Raw genomic sequence first — 22,478 nt, forward strand, 5'->3', positions numbered from 1 at the left:
AACTGGGGCAAGACTAAACACACAAACAAACAAAACCCATAAAGTTAGGCTCCTAAATCCAGATTTAGTGCAAGAACAATTTTCAGACGTGCTGAGCAGGCAGCATTAATAACCCAAGCAAGAACTATAATAACTATAATAACCCAAGCAAGAACTATAGGGAAGATTATTATAATACCAACTTATTGTATGTGAAGGAACTAAATATAAAGCAAATGGACCCAAAGAAATTAGTCTATGAGTCATTTAACTAGAACTCTTGGTTAGTGTGTATGATATAAAATGCTATAGTAGAAATTTGCTTCACTGGACTATAGTGCACAAAAATTTCCATTAAAACCCCATGTGTATGAACCCCTTCAATACAAATCTCCTTCTTATCCTAATTTCAGCTACATCCCACCAATGTATATCATTTGTCAAAAATCTTGCTTGATTATTTTAATCCCTTTGATTCAAATATTTTTGATGTCTCCATGACATATTGAATACATCGCTCTGTATTATATGGCCTACATTTTAAAAAGTGATGGTGATGTTAATGTTAAACTGAAGACATCTGAAAAGGACCTGATTTTCAGTGGGCATGTGCTCAGTACTTCCTAAAAGTCAGGCCCCCTCAAGGTGTCTCAAATTGGGTACCCAGAATCAGGCAGCACTTTTGAAAATGTAAGCCTATGTGTTTTGAGAGAGAAAAGAGCTTATTTCATACATTACAATCATGGAACAAGGACAATAAAATACAGCGTGCTGCGGAAAAGCTTTGAAGAAATTGTTTAGTGTATCATACAGACACTTATTACTACACACAGAAGTTGACTATTTTATGCAGATCACATTTAGTATTAAGAGTTTAGTAGATGAGCTACAGCTGTGAACTGGAATTAACTACGTCTAGTTTTTTTAGTATGAAAAAGCATGGTAGTTATTTTCCATGAGCATTAGTTCTGTCACACTTGTATACATTAGGTTTCCTGTTGTTTATCTGAGTACTAGGTTTCTTTCTAGTGGGATTATGTTTTTCTTGGTTTATTAAATAGACTCTTTGAATGCAATATAGAGAACTCCTAAGTGTTTTCTTAAATTTGATCACGAAAGCATAATTTTGCAGTCAGATAATATTAAGGTTCTCTGTGTGCTTTGTCTTTTTCCTTCAGGGAAAGACCTCTCCCTTACAGTGAAAGGTTCCCACGAAGGAACACAGTATCTTACACTGGGCCCTGATGCCATCATTAGCCCTTCGTTTCCTACCAAGTTCCACTATGTCAAGTATATGGAGCCAACACTGAATGTTATGCTACCGAAGAAGAAGCGTTACAATGCTGTATGTTATAACTGTCCTTTATAAACATAATAGTAACATGTAGATAACATGATCTATTTTGATGGGGGAGCAGGGTAACCTTTTCCTTTTTGTGCAAATAAACTTTTTTTCTCCCCAGCGTACCTGTACCTACATTATAAACACAGGCTCCCCAGTCATGATGCTGAATTCGCTCCCCATGGGAGAGAGAGTAACAGTAGCAGAGGTGAGTTCTGGCTGCCAACCTTTAGGAATTAACAGTGACCCATTAAAAAATTATAATGTAAGAATAAAGGGCTAGATTATCTCCTCCTGCAGAAAAAACCTGCAGGAGGGTACTAAGAGGGTGAAAAACTCTATGAATTTCTCCTCAGACCTTGGAGAAAGGAACTGCTTCCTTCTGCATGGAGCTGGGATCTGTGCTGCAGGGATGACTACTGCTTCTCAGGTTTCAGAGTGGTACCCATGTTAGCAAAAACAACGAGGAGTCCTTGTGGCACCTTAGAGACTAACATGTTTATTTGGGCATAAGCTTTTGTGGGCTAAAACCCACTTCATCAGATGTATGGAGTGGAAAATACAGTAGGCAGGTATAAATACACAGCACATGAAAAGATGGGAGTTGCCTTACCAAGTGAGGGGTCAGTGCTAACGAGACAATTCAATTAAGGTGGAAGTGGCCTATTCTCAACAGTTGACAAGAAGGGGTGAATACCAAGGGAGGGAAAAATCACTTTCATAGTGATTTTGAGGCCAATGCAATCAAGGTGGTCCATTTCAAACAGTTGACAAGTTCTCACACCTTCTTGCTCCATCTCCACCTCCCATATACAGTTTGCTCAGCCCCTTCTGCACTGAGCAAGCATCCGTAAAGGGACATTTTGTGGGGCCAGTGAAGAGGGATGGTGCCACAGCAGTGTCTTTTCAGTGTCCAGATCTCCAAGAGACAATCTGGGCTGATGGTATTAAAAAAATACTGGTGCTGTGCAAATGTGTCTTGAACTGTCCTTTAAAAAGAGGAGAGGCAGGCTGGCCAGCAGGGAGTCCCAGTTCCCTAGCCTGTATGCATTCCACCCCCTTAATTCCCCAGCCGCACTCCCTCCCCATCCCCAACTCTGCCACTCAGAACAGCTCCTCATCTGTACAGTAAGCTGGCCAGTCTGCCTTCATAGATTTAGAGGCAAGTGTTGTCCTTTTGCTTTAGAAGGTGACCTATGATGAAGATGAGTTTCTTGGTGCAGTTTATAATATCTGTCTTGCCGTCACTGCTATCCATCTAGCTCTCTCTGTCTCAGAAGGGTGTATTGATGTCAACCATATGTACGGCACATTGCACTAAACAAACAAAAAATACAGACACACAAAGAAATATTATAAGTACTGTAACAACCAGATTTTTAAACAATAGAGGCTAAGATTCACATGCAACAGGCTTGCATATATTTGAGCAAGGAAATCTGTCTACTGCAAGTACTGGTAGAAAATGTATATGCAAATACCAATTAGCATGGTTAGCATGTGCAGTTAATTGCTTTGCCTGTATAAATGTGGGCACAAGCACTTATATTTTTCCCAAAAATATTACTTCTAAGAAAAAATGAAATGTTTCTCAGTCTGGCAAACCTTTTCGAAACAACCTGGCATCCAATATGCTTCCTAACCACAGAAACAAGCTCCAGCACTGGTACTTCAGGCTTTTGAGACTCGTTCGCTAGATTTCCATTCCCTGCCTTAATCATGAGCCTTTCTGCTGGGGCCTGGTATATCTTATTTTCATTTGTGCACTGTCTAATACACAATAGATCTTTGACTGGTTCTAGTCAAAATCTTGCAGTTATGAGACTGAATTTGGGAGCTCCAAGATTGCATTCTTCGTTGCGTTTGATGGTTTGCATAATTGAATGGGCACTGGAGGGAACTGGCTGGTGCCAGTTAGGTCACAGTCAGGTAAATTGGTACAGTTGTCTGAAACCTTTGGGAAATACTGAGCTACTCAGAATAAATTCTACTACAAATAAATTAGTGGTTTTGAAGCTATATACATCTCTTGGATTAGTGGGGGGACTCAATTTTGTGGCTGCTGTGTCTTGTTGGGGAGGAAATAAATCTCACTCTCAAGGCTGAAGGGAAGGAAGGAAAGCTTAAAACTATGATTGTACGTTCATAGTGACATTCTTGTTTTTCAGGAGAAAAGATTTGATCTGCATGTGAAGGCAGAAGACTGGTAAGAGCTCTTCTCCTCTTTCTTTGAGTGCTAGTGACATTGTCCGCCAAGCTTTGCCACTTTCTGCATTTGTAAAAAAACCAAACCTCTTTGGATTGAAAACTAGAACGTATTTTTTTAAAAGAATGCACAACACATACCCAGTATATGACACTGGACATTAGATAAAAGCTACATTAGACAGGGTAGCTAGCAACTTATGCACACACTGACTGATCTGTTGCCCACTTCCTTAGTGTTATCCATAACCTTATATAAATATATAGCTTTGGCAGATTAAGATCCCAATTCAAGAAAGCATCCCTATTCGGGAGAGTACTAAAGTACCTACTTAAAGTTAAATACATTCTTAAATCCTTTCCTGAATAGGGAGAGGCTTAAACATGTGCTTAAATGCCTTCCTGAAGCAGGGTCTTAATCAATCACAATACAGCAAAGTTCATTCTTTTTCAGCATTTGAAAAAGGCTTTTTTAGTTCTGTGTACAGCAGTCACTGCAGAATAGCACTCACAGGGGAGTCCCTCACCACCACTGCCTTCTTGATCAACTGGTCTGACAGTAAGGACCAGTTTCTGCTGCTCAGTTTATGAAAATACCTCTGGGCTGCCAAACAATAAACTTATCTATAACTTTTAGAATGTGTAACTAATTTCAAAGCAGTCAAAAATTATACACCCACTATACCAAGCAGTTCCTTTTAGCGTTACATCTGCTTATTAATGTATTTATCTTCTAGCCACAGCAACAATAACAGCCCTGCATTACTGAGTTCACTAAATATAATCACTAAGGGGCAAACCCTTCCCAACTGCACTGATCCCAAGTAGCTGGGTTCTGCAAGTGGGAAAAAGGAATTATCCCTCTGCTCCGGACCCTGGTTCAGCAGTGTAAAGTAGCTGCTCCGTGTTTACCAGCGTACTTCTACGGCTGTCATAGCTCATGCTGTTGTAACCCACACACCTTCTGGATGTGGTGTTCCATCCCATCTGGTGTCACCGAGATAGGGTGACCAGATAGCAAGTGTGAAAAATCAGAACAGGGGGTGAGGGGTAATATAAGAAAAAGTCCCCAAAATCAGGACTGTCCCTATAAAATTGGGACATCTGGTCACTCTACACCAAGACCACTTAGAGAGAGATTAATGAGTCTCCTTCAGCCTTCATAAGGGCCATATGGCTTTTAGCTCATGCAGTAGAGGCTCATGCACTAAGCTCCAGAGGTCCCAGGTTTGATCCCGACAATGACCGGGGTCTGCCAGTTTTACACTGTTCTCTCTCTCTCCGCCCCCGCTTCTGTCATGAATGTTCTGGTGGATCTGAATAGCGATGGGTCTGTTGCGTCCAGCCTAGCCCTGTCCTGCCCCCATTCTTTGCTCTGTGAGCCAGTCCTTAGGATGCACAGCAGCTCAGATTCCCTGTATAGAGTCCACAGATCTCATCCTCTCCATGCAGCAGAACCTTACAAGTAGCATGGTACCAATGGCCCTCTGCCGCCACTGAGCTAGGGACAGGATTGTCCCTTAATATAGTGGGTGCAGCTAGATATGGGGATCTGCATCTGATGAGGAAAGGATAATCCTACCAATCACCATCAAAAACTATGTTAATATAAAATGAAAAATGGTGTCGTGCTGCATGACTTCTGATCTGCATGGCGCACCAGCACTGGACTCTGCTGCAAATTGTGACTTAGATTCAGAACGAGTTTGTATTGCATTAAATATTTAAATGAATATTACAATCAGTGCAGTGAACTTCTAAAATTGTTTATTGCAACAGAAACCTTTTTATTCATTTCATAATGCAGCAGAAATTGCAGCTCCGATGCAGAATTTAGCACAGAAATAAGAAAGTTGTGTTGAATAATTTAGGTCCAGACTGTGGCAGACTACACAGGATTCTGCTTATAACTAATATTTTGTTGTTAAATTTTTCAAGCCGTTAGTCCAAAAGTTAATTTCATTTGAAATGCTGAAGAAAATCCACTTATCTGTTTCTGAGTTATTCTTGGTGAAGGAAAAAAATGTTTTCTATACCCCTTTTCATCTTTGCACTTGGATAACTTTAAAACCAGTTTTGTTTTTAAAATTTAAATTTGACATGCCCATAATCTTCCTCTGTAAGATTGTGCTTTGCAATTTTTGACTAAAACTAGACATGAAAAAAATCCACTAGTGCTTAGCTATGAAAAGCCATGCTTGAGTAGGAGGGTTAGAGTTTCTAGAGTGAAATCCTGGCCCCATTGAAATCAATGACAATACTCCCATTGACTTCAATAGGGCTAGGATTTAAACTGGGGGTCTCAAACACGCGGCCCGTGGGGTTATTTTCTGTGGCCCACCAAGCTCCCGCCCCTTTCCCCCCCCGCCTAACTCCAGGCACTTCCCGCCGCCAAACAGCTGTTGCCGGCACTTGGAGCTTTCCAGGAGGGAGTGGGGAGGAGCAGGGAGCCGTCCACTCAGGGGAGGAGGCGGAGAAGAGGCGGGGCAGGGGCGGGGATTTGGGGAAGGGGTGGGAAGAGGCGGGGAAGGGGTGGGGCCTCATGGATGGGGTGGAGTGGGGGCAGGGGTAGCGAGGGGAGGGTATCAGCAATGCGGCCCTCGGGTGTGCACTAGTCCTCATGTGGCCCTCATGGTCATTTGTGTTTGAGATCCCTGATTTAAACCCTGTATCCTGTATGGACTGCTGCCAGTAGAGAGCGCCATGATTACATGTTAAAAACGTAAATGTGATTCTGTGGTAGTATTTAGCCACAAGAGGGTGATGATACTCCACCAATTTTGCAGTCATCATTCAGGAGGCTCCTTTGAAAATTTGGCCTGTTAGGTTTTTAACCTTAGAGGTGAAGCAGAAGTTCCACTTCAATAAATTGCAACAATATATAACTTTAGCTAATTTTAGAAAATAAAATTAAAATATCCGCTAATACTGACATCATCCTCTTCTCTGCTTATTATATTACATCAACTTGATTATACAGGGGTGTGGAAAAGCTTTGTCTGTACATATGTGTAGGATTTTCTGTTGTGTAAGTCCTGAAATTGACTAGGAATATTAATATGTAATAAAAAGCATGTGTTTGTCCTAGTCCTTGTTCCTGCCCACAAGACCTAGATGTGCGCTTAGGTTATGACCTGTGTGCAGAGGAGAAGGATTTCCTGTGTAAAAGAAAGAAGTATGTTGCTGCTGCCCTGAAAAATGTTCTCCAGCTAGAAGAGGACCTGCAGGACCACGAGGTATGTGCAGTGGAATCCTGGGTGTCCGCTCCCTCCTTACCTCGTGTGAGTGCTCAGCAAACTGGACAGCAAATGTGGCTAATAAACAAATAATAGCTGGAGCACATGCAACCCCTATAGCTAAGTGTTTCTGTTCCAAAAGACTCTTAAGTTATGTTTTTGTAAGTATAAAAATTATTGTTGTTGACACTTTTTCTGAAGAGATGTATCCTCTCAGTCGTTTGGGAGGTAAACTTGAAAGCTGAGTTAGATAGTTGCCTGGTGTCTGGTGAAGGTTTCCTCGATTTCCATATGGCTATGATGACAACGCTGTGTACAGCTTCCAAACTGTATTGGTTCACATACCACCTTCTTAAAACACTGCTGTGAAGTGACTGGATGGAACATTAAGCTTACATGATGCCAGTGGTACACATACCAGAGTTTCAGAACCTCTGAATTCTCTGAGGCCAACTGCAAAGACCTCAGTTACTTAGCTAATTAAAGACTACTGTATCTAAATGCAGTCTGTGTCTCAGGAGTTTGTACACTGCCGTGGCACATGTGAGACACACGTAACTCCTGGCCTGGCGTCTGCTTGCCCAGCAGAGGGTCCCAGTGCTGCAGAGGCAGCACAATGAGGTCTTTATAAGGAGGCATATGGGTCTCTCATATGTCTGGCCATTTGGAAATGTGTACACCATCTCCAGTTCTGGGGCTCATACCTGTATGTTCCATTCTGGACCATAAGTGGTCTTGAATGATAAATACCCATGCACATTAACTAAACTAATGAGCAAGTATTTAATGCATTGCTTGAATTCCATCAATTGTGGCATGGGAGATAAACCTCTTCAAGGGGGCTCAGTTAACCTCTCCAGTGAATATTTTTTAAAACACCTGCCCTCTGTTGCAAGCTTGTAAATTCCAAAAGCAAAATTTCTGTTCGTTTAAGTAACTTAATGATCCTGGGGGGGTGGGGGGAAGGTCCCTGTCAGGGTGATTAAACAACATTCCCTGAGCTGTATGAATTTTCTCACAGGTTGATAAGGGGATTTAAAAAAAGAAAGGGGGAATAGAATAGAATGGAGCAATGAGGAAATGAGATGGCTGGGGGTGAATACTACATTTCTTGCATGAATAAAAGCACCTGAACTTACTATGATTCCTGCCCTTCTCTATAGAGGCGTGGTTGACCCACTGGATTTGGATCCATATCTGATTCCAAACTTACCCCGAGGAAAGATGTATTTGGATTTGCTGTTCCAGTTCTGATCCAATAAACAGAGAAAAAACTATGAAATGTTGGAACTGAACTGGGTCCAGTGTTCCATTTCCAGTCCATTTCCAGTTCTGAGTAATCATGTGTGCTTGGTTTGCACTATCTTTCTGTCTTTGTGTTGAACAGATTCCAGTGGTGGCCATCATGACAACAGGTGGTGGAATGAGATCATTTACAACAACATATGGCAGTCTATTGGGTCTCAAGAAATTAAATGTCTTAGACTGTGCAACATACCTGAGTGGTTTGTCTGGCACGACATGGTAAGCAGGACTCAATCAGGGTTTTTATTTAATCTTTCTGTAAGATGTTGATACAAAGAGCTCTGGTAAAAAATATCATGGAGATGTTAATAGCAGCTCTCCATCATAAAGATTGTAATCCTATTTTTATTATGGAGAGCCAGTAGCCTCTCCATAAGTAAAGGTGCAACCAGCTTCTATTATAAAACCTTATTTTAGCCCTTCCCCATAAGTTGTCTTGACATTTTGGTTTGGTCTGAAAATTGCCAGAATGGCTGTGAAGATTCTGCAAAGTCTGAAGAAAATCTAACAAACTGCTTTTCAGTTACAGGTCATTAAATATTACCTTGATATGAAAGTTTGACTTCGTCTAACATTTCTTCACCTGCCTCTTGCTCCAAATGATTTATTACATCTTCCAGCTTTCCATCTACTGCAGTTAAAATCCTTTAATAAGTTGCACCAGCTCTATCTGAAGAAAATGGGTAGTGTTAAGCACTGGTGTTAGGGATTTGTTGTTGTTTATAGCTTTGAGTCCAAACCTGTTTCCACGGTTGTCCGTTGCTGGTTGGGGCTACCACTACTACGAGGTGGGGCTGGTTGGCTGTACAGAGGAAGCATGGCAGTGCAGCGTGCATATTTGTCCTGTACATCGTACATTTGGGATGGGATCAACGATCTCTCCCAGAGTTCCCTGGGGCAGTGCAGTGCCATTTCACCCTAAACATTGGTCTGTCTGTCTGGCACCCTTTGGCCCAGTCTGGGCTGTAATAAGATAAATGATGGCCTTAAAGTGGGGTGATAGCACCACTGTAGTTAAGATTGAGACTAGCTGAGGTGTGGCCTGCACTAGAAAGTTTAATCAGTATGGTTTAACAGCTGATTTTTCTAAGTGCTCTAAAATTCACATGCTTATTCTAATTGTCTAATATTTCCTTTTGTTTGTTTTAAACCTGCTGCCTGTTAATTTCATTTGGTGACACCTGGTTCTTGTGTAATGAGAAGGAGTAAATAACACATCCTTATTTACTTTCTCCACACCAGTCATGATTTTATAGACCTCTATCATATCACCCCTTAGTCATTTCTTTCCCAAGATGAAAAGTCCCAATCTTTATTAATCTCTCCTCACATGGGAGTTGTTCCATACCCCTAATAATTTTTGTTGACTTTTTCTGAACCTTTTTCAATTCCAGTATATCTTTTTCGAGATGGGGTGATCACATCTGCACACAGTATTCAAGATGTGAGCATACCATGGGTTTATATAGAGGCAATATGATATTTTCTGTCTTATTATCTATCCCTTTCTTAATTATTCCCAATATTTTGCTAGCTTTTTTGACTGCTGCTGCACATTGAATGGATATTTTCAGAGAACTATATACAATGACTCCAAGATCTCTTTCTTGAGTGGTAACAGCTAATTCAGACCCCATCATTTTATATATATAGTTGGTATTGTGTTTTCTGATGTGCATTATTTCCATTTGTCAACACAGAATTTCATCTGCCATTTTGTTGCCCAGTTACCCAATTTTGTGAGATCCCTTTGTAGCCCTTCGCAGCCTGCTTTGGACTTAACTATCTTGAATAGTTTTGTATCATCTGCAAATTTTGCCACAACACCATTTACCCCTTTTTTCAGATCATTAATGAATATATTGACTAGTAGTGATACCAGTACAGACCCCTGGGAGGACGCCACTATTTGTTTCTCTCCATTCTGGAAACTGACCATTTATTCCTACCCTTTGCTTCCTATCTTTTAACCAGTTACCGATCCATGAGAGGACCTTCCCTCTTATCCCATGATAGCTTACTTTGCTTATAAGCCTTTGGTGTGGGACCTTGTTTTCTGAAAATCTAAGTGTTCTGTATTCCCTTGTACACATACTTGTTGACCACCTCAAAGAATTCTAGTAGATTGGTGAAGTGTTATTTCCCTTTACAAAAACCATGTTGACTCTTCCTCAACAAATTATTTTCATCGAGTTGTCTGACAATTCTGTTCTTTACTATAGTTTCATCCAGTTGCCAGGTACTGAAGTCAGACTTACTGGCCTGTAATTGCCGGGGTCACCTCTGGAGCCCTTTTTAAAAATTGGCATCACATTTGGTATCCTCCAGTCATTTGGTACAGAAATGACTTGCCCATTGTCACACAGAAACCCTGTAGTAAAGCCAGGATTTGAACCCATGTTGCTTATGGCCTAGGTCACTATGTTAACCACAAGACTACATTTTATCTCTCGTTTTCCTCTCACAAGGCCAGCAAGATCAAATGGGTTGCTAAGCATTAAGAAATGCATCCAGAACAGAGAGCCATATACTAAGGAGCGCCATAAAATTGATGCTGACTATAATGTGATGCCAGGATACTGTCATCAGTCAAAACTAACTTATATTTATCGTGAAAAATAAACATAGAAAATAAAATTTCAACTCTTTACAATAAATTATCCAATCATGCAAACTAAAGATTCACTCCTATTAATTTTACTCTTTAAAATGCGGCAGTCGTTGGAAAAAGGAAATATCAAACACTAGAAAAAATGTACTCACATGGGCCTTTTATAGAACAGTCATAGACACCTCAAATGATATTTTCCCCCACAAACTGCTATAAAAAAATCGAGTAGTGCACAAACTACAAGAAACACTTAAAACTGATTCTCTAACAAAAGGACAGAATTTTTGTAGATTATTTTTTGTTAATGTTTTTTTTTCTATATTACCCTTCCCCAGGACCATGTCATGCTTGTATAAAGATGCTTATTGGTCACAGAAGGATCTAGATGAGAAAATCCGTGAAGCCCAGAAATGTGTGACCAAATGCAAGATGAGTTGTTTCTCTATGGATCGCATGAAATATTTTAACCAGCAGCTGTGTCAGCGTAAACGAGAGGGATACAGGACATCATTTATAGATCTGTGGGGGCTGATCATTGAGTATATGCTGCATGATGGGGTACAGTATCTATTTATTTTCTCAGAGAGCTGCAGATGTTTTCTCTATAAGAATTAGGAGCAATAAATCTGTGAGGAGAGATTGCAAGCCCTGTGGTGCTGTAGAGTTATCTGCATCAGGAAATTCTATTGGAATCAAATTTATTTTGGAATGGTTAGGTATAAATGCATACCATATATCGGGCTGGCCAAACTTACTGACCCTCCGAGCTGCATATGACACTGTTCAGAAATTCGAGAGCCATGGTGCGCCAGCTGGAGTGGGGCTTCAGGCCCATGGGGCCCACCTGACGGGGGCTTCAGCCCCACTCCTGGTGAAGCCCAGAGCCCTGGAAGGCACTCCACTGAAGACCCGAGACCCCCCTCTTTACAGGGCAGAAGCCCCAAGCTCCCCCTCAGTCTGGTAGGTGGAGAATGGGATGCACATGGGGGCTTCGCGAGCTGCACATTAACTGTAAAAGAGCCTCATGCAGCTCATGAACCAGTTTGGTCACCCCTGCCATACATTAAATAAATTGTATTTTGGCCGCAGGAACACGGAAAGTGCAATAGATCCCCACTCCACCCTGGGGAGCAAATTGCTTGAAAGGGGTTGGGGAGATGACAGAGTTGTGGCCCTTCCCTTCCTTGCACCAGCTCACAAAGCAAAGCTGAAACATCAGGAAGTGCAGACTGTGTACACCTGTGTGCATTGAGTAGCCCGGGGGGATTGTATCTGCCTGAGGAACAATCACTGCCAGTGTTTCTCCTGGGGTGGCATGGTTCTGTGCCACCCTGCGTACAGGGCTGGGGCATAAATGCTGCAATCTAATTCACAGTAGAGAGGTTCCTGTGTCATTTCATGCATTCTCAGGTAACTGTTTTTCTTCAAAAAACAGAAGGAGAACCATAAACTCTCAGACCAGCAGGAAGCGGTGAATGAGGGTCAGAACCCGTTGCCCATCTATGTGGCAGTCAATGTCCGGGACAAGTATAGCACTCTAGATTTCAAAGGTAACTTTGATGTTCAAGTGATGTGTTTGATTATAAATTTACCAAGGTTTGGGTTTAGTCATAGGCATACCTGTTCAGTTGTTGTTGTTTGTTCTTTGCACTCTGGAAACGCTTATCGACCGCAGCCCTATTTCTGCTGTACAGACATTTGCAGAGGGTATGTCTCTACTGCAATCAGGACAGCACATGTAGGCATACCCAACTAGCCATAAAGAAGCTAGTTTGCTAAAAAATAGCAGGGTAGCCACGGCAGCATAGGCAGCATAGCATGGACTAGCCACCTGAGTACGTACCTAGGGCCCTGGGCAGGACTGTACTTGGGTGGCTAGTCCATGCCACCACCTGCGTCGTCAGACCCACACTGCTATTTTTAGTGACCTAGCATGATCAAAGCTAGTTTGGGTATAAATGCATGTGCTGCATTTGTGCCTCCTGGTTGTTGTGTAGACATACCCAAAGAGGCAGCCCATGCCCTCCAAAGCTTACAGTTTTGGTACAAGAGGAGAGTTTCGGGGATTCCAAATTTCAGGATTAGAAGTAGAAGTGTAGAAATATCATAAGACAGGCTGTTCTCAGAATATGATCTGGCCTGATTAGAAGAAGAAACCATTGGAAATATTTTGAGAAATTAATGCTGTTTTCATGACCCAAGAGGACTTCACTGAATCTTGCTCATCAATACTTCAGTATTTTTCTCTTCAGCCAAGAAGAGAGAAAAGCAAATCAAGTACTGGGCTTCCTTTCACTGCTGAATTGGAAGTACTACACCCCCTTGGATGAAAAGGAAATTAATTCCCCATGTTCTTTCAGTCCTGGGCTTTCTTTACACTGCCATTAAAAGACCTCTACCCTGGATTTGAAGAGAACATCCCTGCTAGTGAAAGAGAAAATATCTGCCTTCATGATTATCAGTGTCACATATATGGAATCAAATCATTTACTTTGAACCAGATTTTCTAGGTAAACACAGAGAGATGCACATATACATTTGTGTACACCTAATTTATGCACACAATAGGCCTGATTCTGCTAACTCCACCGATGTCAGGGGAGTTATCCTGGTGTAAAACCAGTGAAAGTGAAAGCAGAATTAGCGTGCACACACAAAACAATGACAGGTTTCAGAGTAGCAGCCGTGTTAGTCTGTATTCGCAAAAAGAAAAGGAGGACTTGTGGCACCTTAGAGACTAACCAATTTATTTGAGCATAAGCTTTCATGAGCTACAGCTCACTTCATCGGCTGCATCACGAAAGCTTATGCTCAAATAAATTGGTTAGTCTCTAAGGTGCCACAAGTCCACAAAACCATGTATTTATGTGTGCACATGCCAAGCTAGTTGCCTAACTTGCACATAAGGTAACTGCACATGTAAAAGAGGCACACACAAATTCATGAACTCAGCTTCGTGCATCTGACTTTGAAAATCTGGCCTAGAAGATGGTGGTTTGTAAATTATACTTTGCAAAGATCAGATAGAAAACAGAAGGCTTAGTCCATCTCAAACTCTTTGCTTAATTTAGTAGCAGTATCTCTCTTTCAAGTCATTTGGGAGACATTTCTGAATGTCTTTTTTGTGGCTTTGTTTGCAGAATGGGTTGAGTTCACTCCCTATGAGATGGGATTCCAGAAATATGGAGCATTTGTTCGCACAGAGGATTTGGGAAGCGAGTTCTTTATGGGACGTCTGTTAAAGAGGCTCCCTGAAACCCGGATCTGTTACCTTCTTGGTGATGTATTGTCCTGCGAAATGTCAACCTACTGTAATAACACAAAACCATAACCAGAAAGTGGATATTTGTTGGTCTGTAACATTCAGTACTAGTATAGTGCCTGCCAAGAGATGCGTGTGCGTTCATATGTGTATCTATCTATCTATCATTACATCCAAATAAGTATGTTAAAGGAATGTTAAGATTGCAAAATAAAGTAATCAAAAGTTAGGAAATGCTACAATTAAAGTTGTCTGTGCAACTATAATTTGGCCTCCTTGTTCATATGCAATATGATAGAGTTGTACAACAAGTTTCGGTTCAGTGGCTAAACAGAAAAATCAAAACCAAACCAAATATTTTTCACATTTTTTGGTGAAACAAAAAAGTCAAAACAATTTGTTTCAGGTACCAGGAAACATTTTACTCTACCCAAAATGAAACATTTCATTTTGATTTTGGTTATTTTTTAAAAAATATAAATTAAATTCAAAATAAGTCATTTTGAATAGAAAAATTGTAACTTTTCATTTTAAAAATGTCAAAACAACAGATTTAGATCTTTTTCAGTATTTTGTTTTTTTACAGAAACAATTCAGCAAATTTGACTGTGAAATGTTTCAGTTGACTAGAATCTGCATATTTTGGTGAAAAAAGTTTAAACTGAAAAATTTCATCCCGCTCTAATTATGATAGAGTCTTCAATGACATGTTTGCATACTATTTTTCCACAGGACCCCTTTCTCCAACAGTCCATAAGGTGGATGGTGCTCACTCAATGAGCAACTATTCAATATTTTGTTTTCTCCTCATTTTTCAGTGTCTGGCCCTAGGCCTTATTTGCTGCACACCATTCAAACACTGCTATGGATACAGAATTATTAATGAACTCATGGGCTTTTCTATGGTGCTTATCTCTGAAGTATTTGAGTGCTTCAAAACCATCATTTGAATTAGTTCACAATATCCCATGTGAGGTGAGAAGATGGTATTATTCCCAGTTATTCCCAGACGGGGAATTGAAGCACAAAGAGATTAAAGTGAAAAGCATCCACTGATTTTGGGTGCCCAATTTGAGATGCCTAAGGCCTGATTTTTCAGAGTAGTTAGCATTAGATAGCACTTCATGTGGTCAAAGCAATTTCCAGTGATTTCAGATGTAGCTGTGGGTGCTCAGTGCTTCTGCAAATCAGATGCAAGAGTCTCAAGTCGGGCACCCAGAAAGTGAGGCACACACAAATAGTGACAACGTGTGAGTAGTTTGGTTTACGTAACTTGCCCAACATCATACAGGAACTTTGTGGCAGAGGCGGAGATAGAAAAAAATTCTCCAGAGCAGCATTCAATTGCCTTATACAGGAGACCATCCTTTCTCATTCTGCAATACTCTGCCTCATTCACTACTCACCTTTCAATTTCTGCACCAGACAAGACATGGATTCCTTCACTACATAACCCTGATTCATCCTCAGAGCAAGTCCATCCTGTACATGAGGCAAGGTTCTGTGGAAAAAATATTATGTCATCATGTAATTGAGGATTCTATCATAATACATGTGCACAACAGTGCAAATTAATGTTCCTTTAACATAGTGTTTTTGTATATAATTTCCCGGGTATTTAAAAAAAGCAAAATTAAAAACAGTAAATCCATCAGAGGATGTCATATTGACTACCACTTGGGTCATCAGCAGTGCTGGAAACTTTAGGACCACCACACAAGCCTCTGTCACTTGACCTAAGGGAATAACTGGTAGCAGTAGTAGGTTGTCATCCTTTATGTGAACCAGCCACTCAAGGAGGATGAGACACATACTTTGCAAGAGGGTTTTCATAGATATTTGCTCATGGCAGAGGGTGATAAGACTCAGGAACATTGGGTTCTATTCCTGGTCTGGATGGGAATGTTCTCTATTGGTCACACATACCTGACTGTCCTGTCCCTGTCTCATTCCTGTCTCTTCTTCCCTACCTCATTCCTGAATCTTTGTCCCAGGCTCTGCACCTGGCCGGTCTCAGCCTTCACTCCCTCGGGATCCTCATCCCAGTCTCCCCTTCCAGGATCTTTATCTGTTGTCAGCCCTCACTACATCAAAGTTGCCTTCCCCAGTTTCCTCATTCCAGTATCCTCCAGCTCCTCATTAGAATGGAGTGATTTGAAAAAAAAAGTCTGAAGTTCAGGACATTTTGAGTTCTCGGTCCACAGCCAAGTTTAGCTTGACGCCGTATCTCTAGCCAGCATGCAGCTAATGGAGATACGGATTTATCACCAGTATTAAAAATGAGACTGTAATACATTCTGTGTACATGCTGACTCCCATCTTCTCTTCCTTGGGAGTAAGGGCTCAGCCTACATATCCTAAAAGCATGTTTAAAAGGAAGTCAAACAGAGTGTTTTGCTCAAAGATAATGTTAAAATGGTAGATGTGGTTCCAGATGGGACTGTTTGAGAGAGCTGTTCAGAGCAGCCCCCATCTGAGATGCCCAAAGTGCGAGTCTGAGACATATGAGAGAGGGTGTGGGCAGAAAAGTTGATCTTAGAAGGAAAAAAACAGTGGGTGGAATGCAAGGGGATGAGGAGGGTTTGGGGAGATGACAGAACCCTTTAACACGCCAGGGGGGACTTTCCCTGTTGATAGGGTAAACTGTGGGACAACCAGAGAATCCCCATTCAAAGGGGATTCAGGGCAACTCAAGGCTGGGATGACCTTTGTAGAGACAGGAGAGCCCTGCTCAGTGTAGTTAGGGAACCACCAGGAAAGATAAGTGCATAGGATGATCTCAGGCTTATTGCAATAAAGCTCTATTCAGCTTCCTGAGAGAGTATTTCTACACCTGGGTTTCTCTCCCATCACTTCCTTGGTTTCGAGTGCAATGTTACCTGTGGTAAGTTAGAGATCTAACACTCCCTGTAGTTGATGTCTTCAATTAGAGTTAAAGTCAGCACCTTTGAAGTGTCAAATACATTAAAACTTGAAGGTTTAGGAATGTTTGAATTGTGCTCCTCAGGCTCCCGCAAAAATTAAGTGGAAGAAAATTGAACAAGTTGATGGAGAAAGCAAAAGGCAGTTTTCAATTAGATGCTTCCAAATGTTCACTAAATTAGTTTCCATAAAATCTCTTTCCCTTCACAGGCATGTGGAGCAGTGTATTTTCCCTGAACCTGTTATACATCTGGAGTTTGTCCAACAGTTCAGAAGACTTCTGGCACAGGTGGACTCGAGACAGAGTAGTTGATATTGGTGAGACCTTTTTATACCTCAACTTCGCCTTTCATTCATGTTTAAATTGGAGATTCTTGCCTATCTGACATATGAAGCCTGTCACATAGTGTGAACATATTCTCTCCAGGAAGGTTTTTTAAATACTGCAGAAACCACAGATAGACCCAGGGGAATGCCTTATGCTGCTCTGCTAAGTTCTTTTGGCTGGGCTAGGAGCAGCACTGATGGGACCCTCCTCACCTGAAAGAGAATTACCATGATGCATGGACTTAAAGGAGGAGGATGCAAATCAGGGGAAAATATTGCCGCAATTATGATAACTACCAAAACTACAGAGTGTGTTAAAAAGGGTTAAGCTTCAGCAGGCAGTTGAAAATTGCCACACATCCTGCAGATGAAAAGGATGCAGTATCACATTTGCTGTTGAATCTCACAGACCAGCACACACACAGACCAGAACCAGTTTCAGAGACCAACGCAGAGAATAAAACTGGGCAATATTACAGCAACAACGGTACCATGGTTACTTTAAAAGTTATTGTTTGTTGTTGGTTAAATAAATCATCCTAACACCTGCCTCAACCATCACTTAAATACAAGGACAACACCCCAAAAATGGTTATATGAAACCAAAGCTTTTCTCTCCTTGTCTCCCCTTGTACAGAGGAAGAGCCTATGCTGCCTACGAGGCCACATGAGGTGAATACTCACATGCTCACTCCTGAAGGCCCTTTTTCCACTGCTCTTCGAGATGCTTTAACAGATCGCCTGTCAGTTGCTCAATATCACAATTTTCTCAAGGGCTTCCAGGTCCATAATGACTATCTGGGGAATGAGAAGTTTTGTAGATGGAAAGGTAATAGCACTGGTTTTTAACTGTGTCTTTTGAGGTGGTTTTGAGTGTGGAATTTAGTGAGGCGACCTGGGCTTGGAGGAGAGTGAATGAGCATCCATTTCTAACCCACCATAAGTAGCAAAATTTGAATCTAATTTAGAAAACAATTGTTTGACCAATCACCTGAATTGTGCAAGGCTGAAAATCTGTATTGATATCAGTTTGGTAGGGCTTAACTTCCATCTCCTTGGGGTACAGTCACTGAGTTTAACTAATAGACGTTTGACAAAGTTCATAGTTTTCTATGAGCAGAAAGAAAGGACTAAGGCCCCAATCCAGCAAAGTATGCAAGTATGCGTTTAAAGATAAGCATGTGCTTATGGGCTTTGCGGGACTCTGGCCCTATAGGCAGGCAGAAGGAGAGAGTTGGGTGCCCCCTGCAGGTCAAGAATGGGGTGGAACTGTTTAAGAGAGCCAGGAATAGAACAACACAGAGAATCCTAAATCAGAGAAGGTTATTCCTTTAGGATAAAGCTGAGCTATAGTGGTATAGCAATGGGATGAGCCCTTTCATTTTCAACTCTGTTTTCTTCAAAGAAGTTGCAGATTTGCTCATAACTGTTTTTCTTATGACAAAAAAATTTTCCTTTTAGATACTGTGTTAGACATGTCTCCCAACCAGCTGAGTGAGCAACCAGATCTCCTTGGCATGGTAGATGCTGGATTTTTCATCAATACCAGCTGCCCACCACTTTTAAGGTCAGAGAGGAAAGTGGATGTCATCCTGCATTTAAGTTACAGTGCAGGATCGCAGACTTTGGTGAGAGGAGTCAATTTATCATTTGTTTTCTCCAGTATAGCCTTTTGCCTGTAACCTTCCAATACTTAATAGCTAGAAATATTATGTTATTTCAATTATTTCAACTAATTTATTAAATAAATTACATTTTAATCCTTCTATTTCCATTTCCAAGCATTAGAAGAGGAAGGTGATTCCAGGAGAGAGAAAATTCAGCTGCCAGTATCAGTGGTATGAATCCTTGTTTCAGACCATTGATCTACACATTGCAGTTTATTAAAACGTCTCACTTCCATCTTCATGTGATCTCATCATCACAGACCTCTAGGGCTTAGAAACTGTAAAAAAATGGATACGGTTGTAGAATTCTTTTAGCAGCAGGGATTTGTGAGATGCATTTCACCTGCAGTGAGTCTTTCAGTGTAGCAGTTAATGAAATTGTTCCAATTCCCTCCTATTATGCTGGGAATGTCTGATGTTGATTTATGAAATTATTGAATCTTCCGAAAGACATCAGTCTGTTTTCCACCAGAGTTGTAAAAGAGACCTGTCATGATATACGCTGAATTGATTAGGACTTCATCTCAGACAAGATGGCTAATATTGTGGAAAACTCAAAGATGCTGCATCGGAATGCAGGGATCTTCTGTTGAGTCACATTAAATTCAGATTCTAGAAGTATGAATAAAGATGAAGAATAATTTCTGCTTCCTCCAACTAGATATATATGTGTGTGTGTGTGTGTGTGTGTGTGTATATATATATATATATATATATAGCCTCTCTGGAGCAGAAGAATTATATAGGCTGGGAATGAGGGATACTACAGGGAAAGCCCTGGAAGCTATCTTTGGGGGAGAATTTAGGCAGAATCTTAGGTTTTGTGGTTATGTTAATTAAGTTACCTATAAAGCCTTAGCCCAGGGAAAGAGTACATTTGGATCTTTATATTAAGTGTATTTACTTTGTTAGGGGCTGCGTGGGAATGCCACGTGCTTACATTGACCATCTTTGTAACATTGGGCTATTGATATATTTGAATAGACTTTTTTTTCGTGAGTGACGATAGCTATGGCCCTACTTTTCAAGTTATATGATACACAGTATGTATGCCTAACAAAGCATCATTTAATCTTTAAACATCCACTGGGATAAAATGAGTTTCATGCAGGAAGTATGCTGAGATTTTTAGCATGTTGATACAAACTATTTTCTATTTGTTTAGCATATATAGAGTAGTATATAGTACTACAAGATGCTAGACATGTGCATTTCAGGTTGTGAATCAAGTAAGATATATTATATTACTTGAGACAGAACATTGTAGCTAATGAAAATGTAATCTAATTTAAAATGGTATCATGATACTTATACACAAGGGTATGTGATTGCATGCGCAAACCAAACTGTATTGTTTCCTGATTTTTGAGCACTTAACCATGAAACCAAAACATTTTCTTAATGTAAAAAGAAAAGGAGGACTTGTGGCACCTTAGAGACTAACCAATTTATTTGAGCATGAGCTTTCGTGAGCTACAGCTCACTTCATCGGATGCATACTCTTATGCATCCGATGAAGTGAGCTGTAGCTCACGAAAGCTCATGCTCAAATAAATTGGTTAGTCTCTAAGGTGCCACAAGTACTCCTTTTCTTTTTGCGAATACAGACTAACACGGCTGTTACTCTGAAACCTTTCTTAATGTAGTTATTCGTCTAGCTTTAAAACTCTATTTACAGTTTGTAACAGTTACTGAGTTCTGTTTGTATCATATGATGATTTTGTGTTGAGTACTCTGTGGTGGGCGGCGGTGGGGGGACAGTACATAGTAGATGTCATTTAACATAGTCCATGGGTCTCAAACTACATGTAGCCTCACAGGTGTGCCAGGAGTATCTTATAGGTATCCTATAATCTTAACCTCTTTGGGATCTAATACTGTTCACTTCTGTAATGCTCTAGCCTCTGGACCAGGCCTGTAAGTACTATGCAGAGCAGAAAATCCCATTCCCAAAAGTTTTCCTGAGTGAGGAAGATAGGAAAAATCTAAAGGAGTGTTACCTGTTTCAAGATTCAGAAACCCCAGGAAGCCCCATTGTGGTTTTTTTCCCACTTGTGAATGACACCTTCCAATATTATAAAGCACCTGGTAAGTTAACAACAGCTGCAAAGCATTTAACTAAGGGTCAGCGTGGCCAGTCTACCCATTGACTGGATCCCCATTTCTCATTTGATGACTCTTTCTACTGGCTGGGTCCCCACTGGTCATTTCAATTCTATGAACCTCTCCACTGGTTAAAGTTACCGTTTTCATTGTTACTCCTATCATCAACTGTCCCTTGCTGTGAGATGCTCAGCCCTTGTTTCAGTCTCATGTTTCACTCTGTCTCTCACAAATCTGTTTGTTATTAGTATAAAATGTTGTCATCAAACTGCCATAAACCCAATACCACAGCAATGTCCTGTTGAATCTTTTTCCTAGGTGTGACGCGCTGCTGCTCAGAGACGGAGGGGGGCAAAGTTGATGTTACTAGCTGCTCTTCCCCATATGATACATTCTCAGTCAGATACACTGATGAGAATTACCGCTGGCTGGTAAATCTAAGTGAATACAACATCCTGAATAATGCACACCTGATTCTGCAAGCCTTGCGTATGGCGGTGGAACGGAAAAGGCAACATAAGAAGTAGATACCATCCCAAATGGCTATATCTTCGGGGTTGAGATTTTTGTATTTTCCAGCACAGGACCAAACCTTGCTGATGATTGGCCATTACATGCCATAGAAGCTGCTTAGCTTGGATACCTCAGTGGATTCTCTTTCATCTCTGTGAAGCTGGAGGGGAGGGATAGCTCAGTGGTTTGAGCATTGGCCTGCTAAACCCAGGGTTGTGAGTTCAATCCTTGAGGGGGCCATTTAGGGATCTGGGGCAAAAATTGGGGATTGGTCCTGCTTTGAGCAGGGGGTTGGACTAGATGACCTCCTGAGGTCCCTTCCAACCCTGATAGTCTATGATTTCTATGAAGTGGCTGACTTAGAAAACCAAAATTCACCATCTGTGAAGACTTTATACGTACTTTGTTCCCTAATTAATTTAATTATAACAAAGCTGTTTGCAGAATGCTTTAAGATTATTCTAGAAAGCTAATAATGAAGTTTAAGTAATGCTAAGCTAATACAGTGTAATTTATGGCATATAGGAAATATACTTTAAATCCTTTTAAAATGTAAAAGTAAACCAGGACCACATAGTGCAATTGTAACACCCACAGACCCTGGTCGTCAACGGGCGGGATTGAGCCTGGGACCTCTGGAGCTTAGTGCATGAGCCTCTACCGCATGAGCTAAAAGCCAACTTGCTGTTAGTTAAGGCTATAGAGCAGACTCATCAATTGCTTTCTCTTTAAGTGGTCTCAGTGCCACTAGATGGGACAGAACACCATGCCCATAAGGTGTGTGGGTTACACAATCACGGGGGGAATGGGATGGGTTGAATGAGTGGTTTCTGCCCTACAACTTTCCTTTCTCTACTGTAGTTCACAGCAAGCTCTCTTGTGCCAATGAGGAAAACAGGAGATGTTCCTTCTCTTCCTTCCCTCCCACTGCTGCTAGTCTCTGTAATAGCCCCCGATTAAACCATTCCTTCACCTTCCCTGCTGTAGCTCCAGTGGTTGGTCTGGA

General features: G+C 41.1%; 1 protein-coding gene across 1 annotated transcript in view; it reads left to right on the forward strand.

Moving 5' to 3' along the window:
• The window catches only part of LOC144266548 (cytosolic phospholipase A2 epsilon-like), a 39,059-nt gene extending 17,573 nt beyond the window's left edge, over positions 1-21,486 (forward strand). Inside the window, exons 8-21 of the mRNA XM_077819982.1 lie at positions 1,158-1,331; positions 1,447-1,529; positions 3,490-3,527; positions 4,739-4,746; positions 6,635-6,762; positions 8,150-8,286; positions 11,014-11,236; positions 12,114-12,228; positions 13,819-13,956; positions 17,073-17,180; positions 17,827-18,018; positions 18,651-18,817; positions 20,758-20,944; positions 21,278-21,486. Coding sequence (XP_077676108.1) covers positions 1,158-1,331; positions 1,447-1,529; positions 3,490-3,527; positions 4,739-4,746; positions 6,635-6,762; positions 8,150-8,286; positions 11,014-11,236; positions 12,114-12,228; positions 13,819-13,956; positions 17,073-17,180; positions 17,827-18,018; positions 18,651-18,817; positions 20,758-20,944; positions 21,278-21,486 — 1,907 coding nt within the window. The remainder of the gene's footprint in view (positions 1-1,157; positions 1,332-1,446; positions 1,530-3,489; positions 3,528-4,738; positions 4,747-6,634; positions 6,763-8,149; positions 8,287-11,013; positions 11,237-12,113; positions 12,229-13,818; positions 13,957-17,072; positions 17,181-17,826; positions 18,019-18,650; positions 18,818-20,757; positions 20,945-21,277) is intronic.
• Positions 21,487-22,478: the final 992 nt, after the last annotated feature.

The sequence above is a fragment of the Eretmochelys imbricata genome, chromosome 6 (assembly GCF_965152235.1).
Source record: "Eretmochelys imbricata isolate rEreImb1 chromosome 6, rEreImb1.hap1, whole genome shotgun sequence".
Classification (NCBI taxonomy): domain Eukaryota; kingdom Metazoa; phylum Chordata; order Testudines; family Cheloniidae; genus Eretmochelys; species Eretmochelys imbricata.